A 19,539-nucleotide genomic window follows, 5' to 3' on the forward strand; every position below is an offset into this window, starting at 1 on the left:
AGAGCGCAGTCTTTCTGCCAGCTGCCTTGGAAATGGAGTTACTGTCACCCCAGGGCTGATGGCTGCTGCTGTAACTGCATTTCACTGTCTGCCACTCTGGCCAGGGCCTGAACATTTGCCTTAAGAGTGGGTTGTAGGAGGGGGCTGGCAGCCTGATGCACTCTTGTTCTGTAAGAAGCCGGGGAGTGTACCTTTGCACGTGGCAGGAGAGTTCAGCACTTCGGCCGAGACCTGCACAAAGCTGTCGGCAGTGCCCAGTGCTCCGGGGTGGAAGCTGGACTTGTTTCACTCGCAGGCTGTGCCCGTTGCTGCCTTGGGGCTGGGGAGACATCAGTGAGTCGCAGAGGTGGCTGAACCCTTCCTGCATTTTCCCCTCCGGAGCCAGGCACGGACAGTGCAGGAACAGCGGAGGCTGCTCCCTTTCCCCCTGCCTCCAGCCTGGAAGCGGCCAAGCGAGGAGATGCAGCCATACCTCCCCATAGTAACAAATTCTGTACAATACGCCCTAGTGGCAGCCCTGCCTGTACAGTGTATATTCTGTATATAGAGCTCGTGTGTGCGTCCGTGCAATAGCTCTGCAGTGACTGTGGTGGACCGAAGCATTAATGTATAGTAGAAAATACTAGTTTAAAAAAAAAAAATTAAGCCAAACTGTGTCCTGTTTTTGCGTCTTAGTAGATCTATCTGGTTAGGAAAGGGGCTTCTCTGCAGAGGTGCTGTTGAGCATGGTCGCTGACGGCCCTCAGCGTGGTGGTTTCTCAGTCTCCATTAGACATCTGTGCAGGGGCTCCTGTCCCCCTTGGCAGCCGTCCCCGTGGGGTTCGCTGAGCCCGGCCCCGCAAAGGGCGGCTCGCGTCCGCCCGCTGCTGCGCGTCCCTCCGTGCGTGCCCTGCCCACGGCTCGGTCGAGGCACCCGCAAAGCAAACGCTGCCCGCTTGGGCACACACGTCCCCTTACTGAGCACCTCAGAGTCCATGTTCGCTTCAGGCTGCCGTCTTCTCCCCCTCTTTGTGCCCAGTTGAGTCCTCCTGGCTCTTGTGTGCTGGTTGCTGCTGTTGTGTACAATTTTCTCTGCCCCCCAGCTCTGCCACCGCCCCCTCAAGGATGGGTTTGACCTTGGCTGGTTTTGGTGCTCCAGAGATGCTGGCGCTTCACCTCTTTCTACCTGGTGGTTGATTTCTGGCTTTTTATCATCCTGGCCTGCTGCTCTTCCTTTTAATGCCCTCCGAAGGTGCTGGTTTGGCTCTTCCCCTTTCAGTGGGCTGGAATTGTGGCCCTGCCGCTGCGTGCCCCGACGGTGCACAACCTGCAGCGCTGGCTGTGGGCCTGCCCCACGCTTGTCCAACAGCATTTTCACAGAAACTGCCACCACTGAAGAGATGGGGAGGGTCATCCTTGTTTTCGTAGTCCTGAGGCTTGCCTCTCTTCTACTCCCCAACCTCCTTACTCTTGTCCAGCCCTTCCTTTCCACTGGGAATCGCCGGAGTGGGATCCGAGGGCCACCCAACTTGTCCACTCCGTTGCTGTGCACCTCCGCCGCTCTGCTCCCATGCCTACTCGCAGAGCCTTTGCCTCCCCCGCGGCCCTAGCACCGGGCTTGTTCCTGTGTCTCCCAGCAAGCCTCAGCCTAATTACTGTCTCTCTGGGAGAGGGTCGTGCCACAAGCGCTTGTGGTGCCCACAGGAGGAAGCCCTGGCTGCTCGCGGAGCTGGGTCGGTGCATGGGTCGGTCAGCACCTGGTCGGCCCGTGCTCCCACCAGCAGCTCCCCCGGGGTCCCCCGTCACCCCACCACAGCCCTCGGGGGCTGTCGCACCCCTCTGCGAATGAGTGCTTGAGCCCAGCTCGGCACCATCTCCATCCCTCAGCAGCTTTCGATGGCACCCTGGCTCTTGCCCCGAGCTGTTTTCCCTGGACTGGAGGTTTCCAGATGCTCTTCACGCGTCCGTCTGTGCTCGCTGATGGCGCGATGGGGGTGAGCGTGGCCCCACCAACACCCCCCAGGGTTTGTCTTTGCACGGGTGATGGTGCTTGAGCACTCTCAGCCCCAGAAGTAGTCGAGGTATGAGCAAGCATTTGGGCTGATCTTAACTTGATGGTGGGGAAGCTGGGGCCCGGCAGAATCATCCCCAGCTCCTTCATCTCCGTTGACATGGCCCTGGCCAGGACACCCGCCCCGAGGCAGGAAGGAGGCATGAGCCGCCTGGCTGGCCGCCTCTTTCCGTTACTTATTGAAGTCCAGCGAAGCCCAGGAGCACCTCAACCGTAACGCCTTTATTTGTAAGCACCTTCTCCCGAGCCCTGCCGAGGAATTTGGATCGCTCTCTGGCAGAAAGCGAACACCGAAACAAGACCGAACAAAACAAAGAACCACCACCTTCCCTGGGGTAGTCGCAGCTGATGTTCGTTTGCGGGAAGCTCTAGGGATTGCCTAATTGTCTGTGTGCCACCAGCCTCCTCCCACAGCACCTGACTGCTCGTGAGCCTGCAGAGCCCTGCTGCCGCCAACAGCTGAGCCGTTCGTGGTGCAGAACAGGGGCATCCTTCTTCCAGAGAGCTCCTCCATCTCCCGGGGTCCGTCTCCTGTGCAGCCACCGCTCATGGCTTTGCTGCCTGCACGGTGCAGGCGGAGGGAGGTCGGGCTGCCTCCAGCAGCGAGGGGCTACAGGTGGGCTTCCCGCTGGGGCAGAGCCACTGCAGCCCCCCACCGCTGTCGGAAACCCGCGCCTTGCTCGAGCCCTTGCAGGCATGAAGGGCCAAGTCCAGCGAGATCCTGCCTGGCTACGGACGGGCTGTGGGGAACTGCCGGGGACCTGCAAACCCTGCCGAGGCTTCGGGCAGCCTGGAGGCGCCGGGATGAGGTGGCAGCCTAGGGAACAGCCCCCAGGGACTCGTCGTAGAAAGCCTTGAGGCCCCGGCGGTGCTGCAGGGAGGGTCTCTGTCCCACCACCTCCTGACGGAAGTTTTGCCTCAGCCAGCCGTAGACCAAACTGTGCAGGAAGCCCTGGAGGGAGACGGTCAGGGCCTGCGAGAGAGAGGGCAGCGGCGAGCGCTGCCTTTACCTGCCCCGGGGCCGCCCTGCGCTGCAGGAGCACTGCAAGCCCCATCGCCCTCTCCACGCTGGAGAGGAGCCGCGTGGGATCGGCCCCTGCGAGTGCACAGGCAGCGTGACGCAGGGACACAGGAGGTGGCTTTTCTCTTGGTGTGGTCAGCTAAAACACGGCAAGCATCTGGGAAGAGCTGAGGAGCGAAACACCAACCACCAAGCCAGGGGGAAGAGCCCCGGCAGCGCCGGGCTGGGACCAGGGCTGCCACCAGCAGCCTTTGCCCTGCGTCCATCCCGGTGGCACCCGGTCGGGTGTCCCAGCGCGGGCTGGCAGCACCCGCAGAGCTGACCCTGCCCGGGGAGGCTCAGCGGGGACCACTGTGCTCCCGCTCCCCCACGGCCCAAACGCTGCGGCACAGGGGCAGCACAGCCCTCACAGCCCCCCCCGTCCCAGTGTGTCCCCCACCCCATCACCACTCACACGCCTGATGGGGACAAATGTCCCAGCTGTGGAGCCCGGGAAATGGGTTTTTACTTACTGTAGCAACGTAGAGGACAAAGACCGAGGCAGGATTGATGCTGGTGAAGGAGACGAGGGTGAGGAGGAAGGCTGCAGATGGAAGACAAAAGGGCACTCCTTGGTCTTCCCCTCTCTGATAATGCTTCACCTGGAGTTTCCCCTCTCCAAAAGGCAAACGCTTTTCCCCTGTCTCAGCCTGTTTCCCATGGCACAGGGGTCTACATAGGACAAGCACGTATGTGTACAACAAGGTCCTTCCCAACGCGCTGCCCACGGACCCTGGGGAACTCACTGCCACAGGTTTCCGTAAGGCTGAGAGCATAAACAGGCCCACAAAGGGACGAGATACTGCTAAAAAGCAGGTCCATCAAACACGATCCACCCTCTCGTTCAGGAAAAGCTGCTGGAAAAACCTGTCATTTTAAGATGAACGGCTAAACCAGCCGCCGGTCAGGCTCAACGGCGGTGATCGGGGCTGGCTGGCCTCTGATTCCGGGTCCACCCAGCCACGGGGTCCTACAGGCACCCGGACGCTTTGCAATTATTCGGTCTAAGCCTCTTGTCGTGGACCTGGGTGCTGTCTCAGCCCAGGAGTAAAGGGGCTGGAGCAGGAGCTGTGGCGGCTCTTGCCTGCCAGGGCTGCGGGAGCTGTGGGGCATCCCCGCCCTGACTTGCCTGGCGCCCAGCAGAGCAGGAAAACCAGCTGGAAGTAGTGAGAGACTTTGCTGACGCTGCGGATGCTCCTGCCCGCAAAGCCGTCCTTCTCCAGGGTCAGCAAGGGCGCCGCGGCGTTCCTCCGGCACCAGAGCTTCACCCTGCGGTACAGGAGCTGGGTGGCGGGGAGCGGCGTCAGCCAGGGCACGCGGGCTGCTGCAGCCAGACCCTGCGCCCGCCCCGCTGCGCCGCGCTGTGCCGCTGGCTCACCGTGCAGCAGCTGAGCACCAGCAGCAGGTACAAGACGAAGACGATTTTCCCCTCCAGGCCCACGTCCTTCCTGCCTACGTACTGAGAGGCAACGGGAAATAGTGGGGCCACGGGACAGCTCTGTCCCGAGCGGCTCCTTCCACAGGGGCAGGGCTGAGCCGTGCCACAAGCCCCACGGCCTCTGCTCGAGCGGGGACAGCCCTGCCCCGTCCCTCTGGCAGCATCTGCCCACGGACCGCACAGCCGCTGCCCCCCCAGCGTCCTTCTGAGCCCACCCGCCCTGGCAGCGCTGGGCAGCGGTGTCGGCCGCCGGGAAAGGGCACGGTGGGAGGGACGGGCACCCGGCAGCGCTCACCTTGTAGCAGATATCCTGGGCACAGTGGATGAGGAGCAGGCAGCTGAAAGGACAGAGGATGCTGGTGGCGGTCCCCTAAACCCCCACCCCAAAGCCTTCAGCACCCCGAGGTGTCCCCTGCGCGCCTGGCAGGGGCTGCAGCGTGCCCAAGCCCATTGGGAAGGGGGAGGAGTGCCCACCCCCGGCTCCCCCCTCGGGGGCAGGGTGGCAGGACGGCGGCGTACCTGGAGCAGTAAAGGCTGTAGGTCTCGTGGGAGCGGTTGCCTTTCCCCGGCACGACGGGCTCGATGGGTCTTGGCGCGATGTCGGTGAGGGAGGTGCCGCGGGCGATCAGCTGTCCCAGGAGTGTGAGTGCCGGCACCAGCCTTGCAGGGAGACGCGGCGGTGAGCGTGTCCGCCCCGTCCCGGGCAGGGCCGGGAGGGCCCGCGCTGTGCTGCAGCCCTGCTGGGCATGGAGAGGGGGCCAGGGCCGGCGGCTGGCACCTACCAGGCCAGGATGTAGGGCAGCCCCCGCCACGCGCTCTGCAGGCACCCACTCCTCTCCTGCGGGGAGGAAAGCGCCGGTGACCCGGGGCTGCAGGTCTCGCAGCAGCTCGAGGCTCCAGCCCCGCTCTGCCAGGGCGCAGGGTGCAGGGGAAGCCAGTAACGCCCCAGGGAAAGGGGCTGCCCTCGGATCCCTCCGCTGCGCCCCGGGTCCTCACAGGGCTGGAGCAGCTGTGTGCGGAAGGGCGATGCCCGGCTGCAGCGCGGCTGGGGGCCACCAACCTGCAGAGCTGCCATGTGCCAGGCTCTCCAGCCGTGGACGGTGCGGTAGGCTTCGTACGCGTAGACAACCACCATCAGGAACGAGACCGCGTAGAAGGTCTGGGAGAGGAGAGGGAGAGCGAGTTCCTGCTGCGCCCAGCGCCCCGAAGGCGCCTTCCCCCTTCCCTCCTCGTGCTCCGCACCCCAACGTCCCATGGTCCCCCCAGCAGAGCTGTGCCAGGAGCAGCTGCCCAACAAGGGAGCAGCTCTCCGAGACGCAGTGCCAAGAGCAAATGCCCTCGTGCTGTCCCTGTGCCCACCCCGGCGAGGGGACCGGGCGGCCTCTTCCTGGCCGGTGGCTTTACCGGGGCGGGCGGCTGCAGGCAGCACTGACCACCCGGGTCCATCTGCCCGCGCTGGGCTCTAGGTGGCAGGAACAGGGCTCTGCCCTCGTGTCCTGTCAGCAGGCCTGCAACCGCGGTGATGGTCGCCCTGTGCACTATGCAGCCGGGCAGGGTGATAGGTGCAAAGTGGAGCAGAGCTGGCCCCGCGGCGCTGAGCCCCTCCTGGTCCCTGTCCCCGTGTGTGGTTGAAGCAAAGTCCCATCACCAGAGGGATGAGCCTGGAGGGAAGTGGCACTGCCTGCCGCAGGCTCCGTGCACCAGGCAGGGCAGAGGGCGGCCGGTGGAGCCGCAGGCGCTGGGTGAGTTTGGGCACGAAGGGGCGAGCGCGTCTGCACCGGGGAGAGCCGCGCTCTGCTTCGCGCTGGCGCAGGCGAGCGGCTGCATTCGGCTTCGCCATCCCAGAGCTGGCGGCAGGGCATGGCGGGGGCGAGAGGGACGCTGCGGGGGGGTGCGGCGCTCGCCTCACGGGGGCTGGGGCGGAACGCTGGCCACGGGCACCAGCCTGGGCGGCTCAGGACAGCGACAGGGGGAACCGGAGCCATGTCTCAGTAGAAGTAGTTCCCCACCCTGGGACGTCCCCGGGGACACTCCAGCCCGCAGACGTGTCTCAGCTGCTCCCGGCGGTGGAGGAGGTGCCCAGCCCCGTGGTGCGAGCTGAGCCCCTTACCGTGGCCAGCATCAGTCCGTAGGGGCAGGCAGCGTACGCCGGGATGAAGAGCGGGGCTGGCAGCAGCTGGATGGTGGCTGTGCTCAGCAGCACAGCGGCGGCCAGGAGATCTGCCAGGGCGAGGAGGAAAAGGGGGCGAAGCTGGGGGACGGGACACAGCGTTAGCTCTGGCTGGCAGCGTCGCGCCAGTGGCAGCAGCCTCTCCCTGGCTCTGCAGAGCTGCCGTGGCCATGTTCCTCCCTGGGCCGGCCCGGCGCAGAGCTGGGACCGGCTGCTCTCCAGGGAGGCTGGTGCGAGCGTCCTGCATCTCCTGCCCCCCTCCAGTCCCACTGTGCATTAAGCCCAGCAGTAGCGGTGCTGGCCCAGCTCTGCCTTGGGCTTAGCGGGGGCCAAAACCCATCCCTGTGCCCCTGGGAGCCAGAGGCACTCACCTGGATGTGGCAGCATCGCCTCTGCCGGAAGGCGACAGCGAGGACCGAGCCGCTGCCCAGGAGGCTGGAAGAGATGGGGCTGGCGGTTAATGTCCCGGTGGAGCAGAGCTGCTGGTGCCCCGGCACGGTGGCTTCCCACGGAGCCTGTCCCAGTGGGGATCCTGTGCTCGGTGTCCCCTGAGATGGGCAGGGGCTGGCACGGGTATGGGGAGGGTGTGGGGGGTCCCCTCCCTATAAAGGCAATGGGACGGGGCAGAGACCTGGGTCGTGCCAGGCCAGATCCCCACGCCCCAGCTTCGGGGACCGAGTGGGCTGTGGGGTGCGGGTAAGAGAAGAGGCCACGTGCAGGCAGGGCTATGGCTGCTGCCTCCCCCCAGCACCGCTGGGCCCAGCCATGGCCGCAGGGTCGGGGGCAGAACCCACCTCAGCAGCGAGGCCGGCAGGTAGATGCACGTCAGCACGAAGACCTGAGGGAGAGAGACTGAGAGGAGCGCGGGCTCGGGCGTCCTGTGGTGGGGCCACGGCCGGAGCCTCGGCTGCCCCCCGGCGCGGGAGGACGCGGAGCCCCAGGCACGGCCAGACTCGCTCCCTCGGGCACCCCCGGATGAAGCAGCGGCGGGCGGCCGGTGCCCGCGTGTCACTGTGGAACGGGCAGAGCCGAGGCACAAAAGGCGTCTCCCCCGAGGGGCCGGGGCCCTTCGCTGGTGGTGGGCAAAGTGGAGGGGCCAGCGGCCGGTTCCTTGCCAGCCCCGCGGCGCTGCTGCACGGGACAGGCCCCACGGCGGTGGCTGCACGGGGGAGTCTCCCCGCTGTGTCCTTCCGAGCTCCCCTCACCGCAGCGCCTGGGTTTCCCTCGCCCGGGCTGGGGAGTGCGGGAAGCCGTGTCCCGCTCCGGGCCGTGCTGCTGAGAGCGGCTCCCAGGCAGCGCGGCAGGGGCTGCCACGGAGGATCCGGCGAACCTGCCGGAGCCGGACAACTTCCAGGGCGCGGTGAGTTGCGCAGAGACAGCGGAGCGGGAGCAGCCGCCCCGGGAAGCACCGCTCAGGGCCCAGCGAGCACAAGCCTGCAAAGCCCCGGGCCGGGCGGCTGGGACCCCTTTGCTGGCAGCCGTGGCCGCCTTTTGTGGCACCCCCACAGCGGCTGCCCCCCATCTCCGGCGTGAGGGAAGCCCCCTCGGCCAGGGCGCGCGGGGGAGGCCTGAACAGGGTCTGCAGCGTTTGGCTGCGGCTTTCCCGGGGCTCTGCAGAGAGTTTCCCACATGCCTTTACCTGGTTATCCGAGAGAGCCGACGGCTGTTCCTCTTCGTTCGCCATGGCGGGGGACCCACGAGCCGAGAGCCTTCCCAGCTCTTCTCCGCCACCGGGCACAGCCTGGGGACGGGCCGGCAGCCGGCAGCGCTGGAGAGACTGGCACCGGAGCGGCTGCCGCAGCCGCTGCTGGCTGGGCGCGCTCCACACCCGCCCGCGGGGACACGGCCGCGGCTCTGCCCGCACAGCGCAGCCGGAGGAACCTGCCCAGCCGGGGCGGCAGGAGCTTCCCCACAGACGCGCGGGCGGCTACGTGCGAGCCCTGCGAGCAGGGAGGGGATCGGCCCCTCGTGCTCGCGGCCCAGGCGAACGCGCGGCAGCCTCCCTCGCGCCTCCCTCGTGCCCACTGGGGAGCGAGAACGCAGGAGGAGGCGCAGCTCCCCGCGGGCACGGCGGGCGCAGACGCCAGCACGGCCCTTCCCCATCCCCTGCACCTCCCGGCTGCTTGGCCGTCTGCTGCAAGCCAGCACGCGCGGGCAGGGACGGGCATCCCTACCTCTGCGGCCACAGGCGCCGGCCGGCTTCTCCCGGCTAAGCGGGGAAACTGAGGCACGGGAAAAGGCCCAGCGGGGCAGAGGAAGCCTGTGCAAGGTGAGCCCCAGAGACCAGCGCCCCGTCCAGCACTGGGACCGCAGATTACGCCAGCGTGCCGCGGGAGGGCCGTTCTGCCAACGCCAGGAGGCCGGGCACGAGCAGGGCCGGGGTGCCAGGAGGGCTCGGCGCAGGTGCCTCGCAGGACGCGGCCCCACCGGTTGCTTGCAGCAGGAAGCTCTGGGAGGGAAAGCCCACACGTGCACAACGGACGCTGCCGAGAGCAGCAGAAAGGCTGCTGGAGCGGGGAGAGGTGGCAGCCGGGACGGCCACCCCACAGGCTGCTGCCGCCCTGGGGAGGGCGACCGCGGCCGAGGCGCCCGACGGCACAGGGGGTTCGACTGTGGTGCAAAGGAACGGGCTGCACCTTTATCGAGAGCGCTGCATTCGGCGGGAGCCGAGTGCAGAGACGCATGAAACGCCGGTAAAACGCAGCCAGCGCGGGGACAGGGTGCTCGCGTGACGCCGAGCCGAGCCGGGCTCCCCAGGGAGCGGGGCCGCGCTCGCCGCTCGCAGTGCCGCAGCCCGCACCACCGCATCCCGGGCAGCTCAGCAAGCCTCCTCGGAGGCAGAGGGAAGGGCTTTCCTCAGACGCCAGCAAAGGTAACGCGCTGCTGTTCGCACGGTGCTTCCAGGGCGCAGCAGCACCCGAGAGAAGGGGGTCAGACCCCCGAGGGCAGAGCGAGACCCCCTGCCCCGACCCGCCGAGCCCCAGCAGCCTCGCGGGGCGTGGGGCAGAGACCTGGGCAGTTCTCGGGGTCAAACTCCTCAGCACCCGCTCCCAGGCACGGAACCAGGACCGAAGGTGCAGGGATGAAGCATTTGCATTCCCGTACTCACAGGGACCTCAGGAAATCAGGGGTTTTGATAATTTTCTGATAATTTTTTGATAGTTTTGAAATCAAGGGTTTTCTGATAAGCCAGCAAACACCCCGCTGCGCCAAGCAATGCCCAGTACCGTCCAGGCCCAGACAAGACCCACCAGGTCCTGGCAATAACCACCCACTGTAAAATGTTTTTCACTCACCAAAACCCAGAAAACCCAACCTTCTCTCTACTACAATTTATGTTTGAACAGAGCATCTCTGTCCACCACAGGCTGTCACCTAACACTGTCCCTAAGGCAGACCACGGTGTTTCATACCCGCCACGGTGCCGCGCGTCCACCTCCACCTTCCCAATGATCTAACAGCAAGAATAGGTCAAATCTACAAGCCAAAAAATTTAGTTTTTTACATCCTTTCAAGCACGGTTTTTGCAAGACCAGAGAACGAGAACACCGTGGCCGGGCTGTGCGGTCAGCAGCCAGGGCTGGTGGCTCCGGCAGACCCCAGCACCGCGGGCGAGAGGCTCGGCAGGCCGGCAAAGCACGGCAGCGTGCCGAGGGAGGCTGGGAGCGAAGTGCTGCGCAAGCACGCGCCGGCAGCCAGCCCACGCACGGCTCACCACTTCAGCAGAGTTACACTTCAGACAGGGTTTTCTTTACTTTTATTTCAGAGGTATCGGCTGACTGAAGAGAGGAGAGAGGGAGGGAGGTGGGGGAAGGTCTGAGGGATGGAGAAGGAGTAGGCAGAGGGGCTGGAGGGGAACAGAGAAACGAGGTGTACAGCAACGCAGAGGAGCTTGCTTTGGCAGCTCCTGGAGATGTTCCCCCGCAGCCGCCAGCTGCCTCCTTTGTAGCTGCTCCTTTTTTCCTCCATCAGGTGAGGAAACACTCCTTAAAGCCTGCTGGTCACCGAGCAGCGGCTCCACACGGTCACAGCTGGACCCCGCTTTGCTCCCCTCCTTACCATCACTGCCACTGCCCCGACCTCCAGTCTCTCTCCAGCTTGGCTGCCCATTTTTCCTGCCCAGGACCACAGAGGAACCCAGACCTGCGGGTGGGCAAGAGCCATCTCACAGTGCTCCGGTCCTGCCGCATCTGACAAGCCTTGCAAAGCCCACCACCACTTGGGATCTGTTCTAGGTTACTTCACTCCCCGGGCAGAGGCTCTTCCAGAGGAGCACGAGGCAAAGGCAGAACAGCGAGGCCGAAGCAGGAGGAAGCATCACCACCCTCAGGCGTTGTGGGAATGGCTCCTGCTGCTGCAGGGTAAGATTTTGAGCAATCCCCATGGTTTCAGAGGCACCACTTGATTCAGAGGGACCAGAGATCAGGCTCTTCTCAGCAGATCCCTTGGCTGAGCCAACACTCCTCTTGTTGCGAAGCGTTCCAAAGCCGAGGAGCCCAAGACCAAGCACTCCCCAGAGCAAACTCTCCCATTTCTATCTGGTTGCCTCCATCAGAGCAGCATGTGGATCCTGCGTGGGACCAACTGCCTGTGCTTTCAGCCTGGCCTCTGCGCAGAGGCAATGTCTGTGCCAGCACGAGGAACTGTTGACTGCTTGGCTTTGTCATCCCCTCCCAAGACCTCCATCAGGCACAGGTTCTGCCTGGAGCATGTTTTCCCTGAGGATTTTCTGAGGAGAAATTGGCACCAAGAGTTGCATTAGCCAGAGCTTGCATTAGCCAGAGCACTGCCCTTGACTTCAGCAAGGTGGGATTTGTGGAGCAGACTCCAGGGAACTTGGCCACTGACAGGACAGGGACCGCCGGCACAGCACCGAGCAGGGAAAGGACTCCGTCCTGCTCAGCTGCTACAGCTCCTGGCGCATCCCCAGCGCTTGCACTGCGGAGGCACTCGCAGGCTCTGGCTCCCTGTGCTGAGATGCTGCGAGGCGGGGAAGGGTGCATCAGTGGGGGAGCCCCGCTCGGCTCCTGCGGCCTCTCATCCCACCTCCATCACAAGGAAAATGGCGCATGCCGTGCCGGTCTCATCGATGTGCTGAGGCACGCTCGGGTGACAGAGTGGCAGCCATGGCAAAGCTGAAGCCGTGCAAAGACCGTGCACTCAAGAGCAAGCAGCACGTACCTGCGCTGAGCAGCGGGGCTCGTCCGGCCGGAGCAGCGACAGCTCATCAACCCGGCTGAGCCGGCGCAAGCTGCCGCAGGCACCGGTGCTGCCTGGGGCGCAGCAGCTCCCTCCCGAAGAGCTGCCCGGGCTGCGCGGTGCGCCGAGGGCAGCACGGCACCGAGAGCTGCTAAGTCAACCTGTTGGTTAACTCGGCTCCAGGACTTGCGAGAGGCCTGGGGATTGTTAAAACAAGTGTTTAGAGTGTTTACAAACACCTTCCCTGTACTCTGGGACTGGGAAGTTTTGCTTTAGTAGCCAAGCTTTAATTAAAAACAAAGCAGGTGCATGAAAACAAAACTCAAGTGAGATTTTGCCTACGCGGATGAGAAAGCTCTAGAAGCGTCAGTAAAAGCACAGCCAGGAGTAGCCGGTTCCCAGGGCTGCAGGCAACCACCCAACATCTCTGGAAGCAAAACGTCCCTCCCTGGTTTTCAGAGAGCAGTGACCATTTAAATACCAGCACAAACACTTCCTGATGGGCGCTCTCCCAGGAGACCCAGCCAGCACAGCTCTTCCGGCCTCGCAGCGGATCCTGCCCATTTCGGATCACTCAACGCCAACCGGCAGCACTGCACACACAGTAGCTGGCGCACTCGGGTTTTTTGCTCCCGACCCTGCTCGACCTTCGCTACAGGAAGCATTGGCACCCTGCCCCAGACCTCAGGAGCAGTTCACTGCAGCAAACCACGTTTTGGACAGAGAAGCCCACCCTGCTGACCTTGCAGAACCTCTCAAGCCCGAAGCCCCCACACGAGCTGCCCTCGGCATTCCCCCCGGCCACGCGGACCGGGCAGGACCCAGGCTCGGCCGCGGTGGCTGAGCCCTCTCGTGGCACCCTGCAGCTTTCCGTGTGTGTCGCTTTTCAGAGCCAGGTCCTGTCCCAGGGGAGCAGGCCCTGGCAGAGCCGGGGTGGCTGCAGCGGGAGGGACGCTGCACCCCTGGGTCTGTCCCCGGGGACTGGGCGACCGGTGGGTGCCCTCTAGTGGCCCCAGCACCCAGGGGCTCAGCTGGGGAGATCCCGGGGACTCAGTCGGTCCCTCCAGACAGGCGCCTGCTTCCCCTGTCTCAACCATCAACCCGTCAGGGGAGAGAGCGAAGGTGAAGGGAAGGGAACAGAGCAAAGCCAGCCGCTGCCCTAGCCCTTTGACCGGTGAAAACATGGGCTTTGCGGGTGAAACAGCATGTTCCCCTTCTCCAGCCCGTCAGCTCTCAAGGCACGTGAGCACAGAGCTCAAGCAACAAAAGGAAAGTCAGGTTCCTACTGCAGCAGGGGAGAGAGGAGTTTGCTTGTGCCAGCGCTGGTCTCGCACCGAGCCTGCCGGCTGCCCTCCCCGGCCCGGGGGCAGGAGCAGGCAGCTCCCCCAGCACGCTCAGAGCTGCACGCCGCAGCTCCCCGCGGCCCTCACCCTTCTCACACAGTCCATTAATATTCAAAACACGCGCCCCGGTTTTAGCCTTGCAGCTGTTCACAAAACGCCTGTTACAGCCACCTTCCCACCGGGCCAGGGCCCTCGGCTCGGTCGCTCCAGGTCTCAGCCGTCAGGAGCCGGCAGATCCGGAGCACGACTGCAAAACGCAGGAATGCCAGCGGGGACCTGACAGCGGTCCGCCAAAGCCGCAGGCGTTTCAAAACGTTTTGGCTTCCTCCCTGCCACGCTCACCAATTCGCGAGGAAGTTATGCGCGAGCCTCAAGGTCTACGCAGCGGCAGCCCAGACCCTCATCCTCGCACAGCGCTTGCTGCAAGCCCCCAGCACACGCTGCCCCCAGAACAGTTATCTTCTTGTCAGACAGTTCTCTTGCAGAGCTATCTTCTGCTCCTCACTGCTGCTCGCTGCTTCTATCCCAGCAGGAGCAACGCCTTGCTTGCAAAAACATCGCGGAACATCTGAAACTTCACCAAAGCTGCCAAACGCTCAGAAAACGACTGCTGAAGGGTCGATGGGCCTATTTCAGCCTTCCCTCGGTTCGCTGTCTGCAACACCCCGGTTCCCATCTCAAACAGGGTCAGAAAGCTCAGACATCTGCTCTAAAAGAACCGCTACATAGCGCCTGCTGGTTTGGCACTGGTGGGGAATCACTGCTCGCACCACTGCAGTTACACGGGTTCGAGCCGTTAAGTGCTTCGGACATCCTTCCTCCTCCCTGGGGAACACCGGTAACTGCAGAGAGAATCCCTGGTCAGTAACGAGAGCACACCGGAACACGCTGTGCCACCGGCTGCTCCCCCGTGCTGCGAGGAGCTGCTCTAGCCGCTGGTATAAATTTGGCTCTAGGTAAAAAAAACCTCTGGAGAAATTGCTCGAGATTTTCTGCATTTGGTTGATGCTGGTAGTTAAGACTCACCCTTCTTGCAGGCTTTCAGCTCGTTGTCTTATGTTATTTTAGCACCATGCTTCCCTCCTGGCCTTTAAATCTTTCGAGTCACAAGTCTGTCCGGTGTTTGAAGATACAAGCAAGTTACACCCTAACAGAGCTCCTCACCCTACGCCTGACAGGCAGGGATTTTTTTAAATTCCGTTTAAAAAAGCATCAGTATCTTTTTTGTTGTTGTTTTTTTAACTCAAGTTCCAACTCAGAGCAAATTCTCACACTAGAGAACAAGAGTACTGTGATCCTACTGGAATAGTTGGCACAATCCTACTTTAAATTAGTGCCCAGAGCACTAATTTAAGCCAAACTCTTTGCAGAAAGCTCCCTGCTCCATCGCACAGTTGGAAAGAGGTTACACCACAAGTGAAGTGGTCTTAGTTAATAATCAGAAACACGTTACTACGCGAAAGCAGTTAGGAATAAAAGCTACCACCTCATCTCTTCCCAGAGAGCCACCAGCTGCTGTAAGCCGACTGTTTTGTGATAGCTTGCTTTTCTTCTGGGCTGAAATGCAGAATAGTCAATATGGCAGTCAGCGTCTGCTGGCGACCGAGAGAATCCGGCAGCGTCAGGAATCTATAGACAATGTTCTTGAGGTATTCCAGGTTAGCTCCCTCTCTGCTCTTATCTCTGAAGTTCTTCTCGATTTCGCTTTGAAGTGCGGATACCTCTTCCCGGTGCTTCTCCTCCTTAGCCAGGATTTTCTCCTGGAGCTGGTGAACTTGCATTTCCAGCTTGTGCTTCTGCTTCCTCAGCGCTACAATTTCCACTTCTTTGCGAGCCAGCTGCTCTGCGTACAAGAAGAAGGTGGGCTCGCTGGTGGCGGAGAGATGAAAAGCCTGGGGGAGAATCTCTGAGGCATCGTCACCTGGTGAGTCACTGCTAGTAACATCAGTCCCTGATGCCAGGTAGTTTTTGGATCCTTGAAGCCCGTAAGGCAACGTGACGGACCTCAGCTGCTCCAGCTCTTGGTCCTTTTCTGCCAGCACCGCCAGTGCTCGGTCCCGCTGTTTGTGCATCTCCTCCTCCAGCTTCAGCGCCCGTTCCCTGTAGTCCAGCTGGCATCGCTCTAATTCCTGCCTATGAATTTGCTGCAGCTGGGACAACTCTTGCTTCTTGGCTTCCATGTCTTGCTGGTGCTGCTTCTCCATTTCATCAGAGGACAGCTGAAGCACAATGTATTTCTCTTTCAGGTCAGCCAGCTGCTCTTGAGCTTCCTCCAGCTCTTTAGCCAGATTGCCATCTTTGGCCGACTTGTTCTTGAGAACCACTTGCGCCCTCATCTTGTACCTTTCAAACTCTTCCTTCAGCTGCTTCAGCTCCTGCTGGTAGTACAAAGCAGTGGCCTTCTCACCATCCGCAGCCTCAGTGCCCTTCGGCAGCTCCAGCTCACACAGCTTCTCAATGTCCAGAGCGGGCTGACTCTTCTTAGCGGCTGCCTGCAAGAGCTTCTTCAGCTTCTCCATTTTATCCTTTAGAACATTAACATCAAGATTGGCTTCTTCTACGTGAATATCAACAGGGGATCGGCTGGAGGCGGCGATGGCCAGGGTTTTGTTCTCCAGGTCCAACTGTACGATGCGGTCCTTTAGCTTCTGAATGACCGCTTGGTCTTTCTGCTTGGCTTTTTCGTAAGTGCCAAGTAGTTCTGACACTTCGGAGACTTGGCCCTCCAAGTCGGCCACTCGCCGCTCCTCCATCTGGGCGTGCTGGCGGAGCTGCTCCTCTGCCTGTGCAGCCTGAGAGCGGAGAGACACGGGAGGGTTAGATTAGCTCAACACCCTGGGCAGGAGGTCTGCGGTTTACACGAGGGCTTAATTCTGCTCTGCTGAACTCCAAACAAGTGCAGGGCCATCCTCTCCCCTAGAATCTTTTATGAGCCACCACACTGACTTGCCTTTTTGGATATTTGTTTATTTTGTCATAAAATAAACTAAAAGCATATTTGCTTTTGTTCCCTGCTCCGCAGAGGTCCTGTTACCGGCTTTATCCGCATTGTTGTAGGGGTGTGTGTGGGGGGAAGCAATAAACTCACATCACAATCTGCTACAGGATTTTTTTTTTAAAACATGTGCGTGCTCTAAAGCCTTCATACATCTAACTGCAATTTACTTAAATGCTATGCTTTGTTGCACCGATATTAATATAATTCAGTGGTTTCTGACTAAATACAGCAAACACCTGGCGTTCACAGTTTTTACAGCTCTTGGGATCCGCCTGACTAATAAGTACCCTGGACGATGGCAGCACTTGACAACCACCCCTGTGAACTAAAACACAGCCAGGGTCAGGTCACCTTCACCTCTGTCAGAGACAAGCTGTTAGAGACCACTTCCAGAAAAAGGAAGAATTGTGTTAAATCAGCCTGATGCTTCAGATTAGAAAGAAGAAAACTTGTTCCAGACTGCAAGGAGATGAGGAAGATCCCATTGCAGAGTGTTTCCACACGCAAATTCGGTTACTGGCGCCAAGCCCCTGATGCCAGCCCCCAAGCACATTGCCCCACAACCCGCAGTTACGCAGGTTCCTCTTTTCCACCACATCCCCCTTTCTAGCCCTCGCTCTCCCCCCACACGCACACAGGCTAGGGCTTTTCTCCAGTATTTACCTTTCTTCTTTCCCTCGAGCACTCTGAGCTTCACTGAAGGTTAGTCAGAGGGTGAGCTCCTGTAATTGTACCTTGCACTGCACTTACATACTTCACGAGACAAGACCACGCTCATGGCTGTAGTGGGCCAGAGGAGAGGTGTCTCCTCCCAAGCCCAGCCACTGTCTCACCAGGCGGTAACGTGTTCAGGACTAAATGACACTGTGGAGGACAGCCACCATGTAATCACCTCAAGGGTTGCTCCCAAATCCAATGGTCACCACCCCCTGCTTAATGACCATATCACAAACAGCTTTTTTTTGTGATACACTGTATCACAAACAGCTTTTATCTTCCTCAGGGACCATCACCCCATCAAAGCCATGATGCTCTCAGTCATTTCAAACCTCTTGGACTCTGCAGGACTGGGAAGGGGAATTTGTGCTCCTCCAGCCTCAAACCCTGCCCCAATGGCTCCTGATACATCCAGGGCCCCAACAGGGAATTACCTTCCTCATCTCTTGCAGCAGCTGCATTTGGAAGTGGTTCTTAAGGCTGGCCATCTCCTCCTGCAGATCCTGTATCCGGGGGTCTGGCTTGTTGTTCTCCTCCTGAACAGCTTTCAGCTCCCTCTTCAGGTCTTCCACCTCCTGGCTCAGCTGCTTGATCTGCAGCTCATACCCCTCCGCACGGTCAGCCATGCACGCCCTCCCGGCCAGCACCTCCCTGGTCTCCTCCAGCTTCAGCTCTGCATCCTGGCGCAAAGTCCTCTCACTCTGCAGCAGCTTCTGTAGCTCTCGCAGCATAACAGCGTGGTCACCCTGTTCTTGGGCTCGGTCGTGCTGCTGCGTGATCAGACGGGCTTTGGTCTCAGCTAGCTGTTCCTGGGCAGACTTCAGTTCTGTCTCCAACTTCTTGGTCTCATCCTCTGCTTTCTTAATGGCGTCATCCAGGTCCTGCTTCATCTTCCTCTTGTCTGCTTGGTAGGAGGCTTCCATGCGGGACTTCTCCTGCGTGACTGTTGACAGAGCGCTGGTCAAGGTGGCCAACTGGGTCTTCAGCTGGAGCACTCTTTTATCAGCCTCAATAGCAGCAGATGACACATCCCCGCTGCTCGTGCTGACACCACTCTCTGAACCACTCGTCTCTTCTGATTTAAGAGATGAAGCGGCAACCGCAGGCTTATCATCCTCAGGCCCTGGTTCACCCTTGGTACTGGCCAGACTGGCAGCAGTGTCTGCACTGGTAGCTGTCCCCATGCTATCTTCGCTGTGAACAGAGCTCCTGTCATCAGCAGAATCAGCAAAGGAGGAGCTGGAGCTAGCCACAGACGCAGGCTGAGCACCGCTCAAGCCAATATCTGCCTCATGAGACACGGACAATACTTTCAAGCTGGCCTCCAAGGCTTCCTTCTCTTTGAGTAGGCTCTTGTAGGCTCTGACGACATCCTTCAGCCGAACCTGGTACTGAAGAAGCTGCTTCTTCTGCGACTCAATAGTCTCGAGAAGATCTTTTTTACTCGGGCCACCTCCAAAGTTCATGCCAAACTTCTCCATGATTCACACAAGCTGAAAGGAGAAAAACAGCACAAAGGCTAAACGAGCAGCAAAGACAGATCTGCCATCGGCAGGAACACGCAGCTAAGCAGGTCCACTATCCTGAACCCCTCCCAGGACGCCACACGGTTAACGACTCTGGAACGCATCCAGCACCAGGCACCGAACGCTGCAAAGCGCCCGCGTGCCCCAGGGGCTGCGGGGCTCAGCGCACAGGCCCTGCTCCGAGGGGAACGCTCCTGCTATAGAACCGTAGAACAGAATCACAGAATCCTTAAGGTTGGAAAAGACCTTTAAGATCATCAAGTCCAACCGTCAACCCAACACCCCCACGCCCACTAAACCATGTCCCGAAGTGCCACGTCCACATGCTTTTTGAACACTTCCAGTGACGGTGACTCCACCAGCTCCCCGGGCAGCCTGTGCCAGTGCCCGACCAAAACGACTCGGATGCCTCAAGCTTCTCTGCCAGAGAAAATGCTTTAACGCCTCGTACGGCAGTATCTGCCACTGCAGCCGCTCCCCCCCAGGGTGGTCGGTGGAGCGGTTACATCTATAAACGCCTCGATTTTTGCTTTTCAGGAGAAACAGCCCCTTAGCCTGTCCCTCGCAGCACAGCGCCCGCAGTGAAAGTCATCCCACCGCTGCCAGCTCGGGGGGGCCCAGCTCTCGGGGGTCCCCGTGGCAGAAGGCCATGGCGGGGGGGGTGTTCCACTGCAGGGGACCTGCCACGCCGGGGTGTGGTGTCAGCACCAGCGGCCGGAGAAGTCACGGGAGGGGAGTTTGGGCGGGTGGGGTTCGGGGCGGGGGAGGGGGGCCCAGATGCGAGGGGGGGGGGACTGGGGGCAGCCGCTGAGGCAGGGCGGCTGCGGTGCGGTGGCAGAGGGGCCGTGGGGCCGGAGCAGAGGGGCCGTGGGGGGCAGGCGAGACTGTGGGGCCGTGGCGGAGGGGCACGGGGGGCACGCGGGGCTGATGGGCCGTGGGGCAGAAGAGGCTTTTGGGCAGCGGCGGAGAGGCCGGCGGGGCAGGGGAGGCCGCGGGACGGTGGCGGAGGGGCTGGGGCAGCCCGTGGAGGAATCACAG

General features: G+C 61.3%; 1 protein-coding gene across 1 annotated transcript; it reads right to left on the bottom strand.

Moving 5' to 3' along the window:
- Positions 1-14,747: 14,747 nt before the first annotated feature.
- Positions 14,748-18,456, bottom strand: GCC1 (GRIP and coiled-coil domain containing 1; the record flags this gene model as incomplete). Its single annotated transcript, XM_082014204.1, has 2 exons — positions 14,748-16,052; positions 17,410-18,456. 2 exons carry the CDS (start codon positions 18,454-18,456, stop codon positions 14,748-14,750), a joined length of 2,352 nt encoding a protein of 783 aa, XP_081870330.1.
- Positions 18,457-19,539: the final 1,083 nt, after the last annotated feature.

This window comes from Phaethon aethereus (genome assembly GCF_964289735.1).
Source record: "Phaethon aethereus genome assembly, chromosome: 1".
Taxonomy (NCBI): Eukaryota; Metazoa; Chordata; class Aves; order Phaethontiformes; family Phaethontidae; genus Phaethon; species Phaethon aethereus.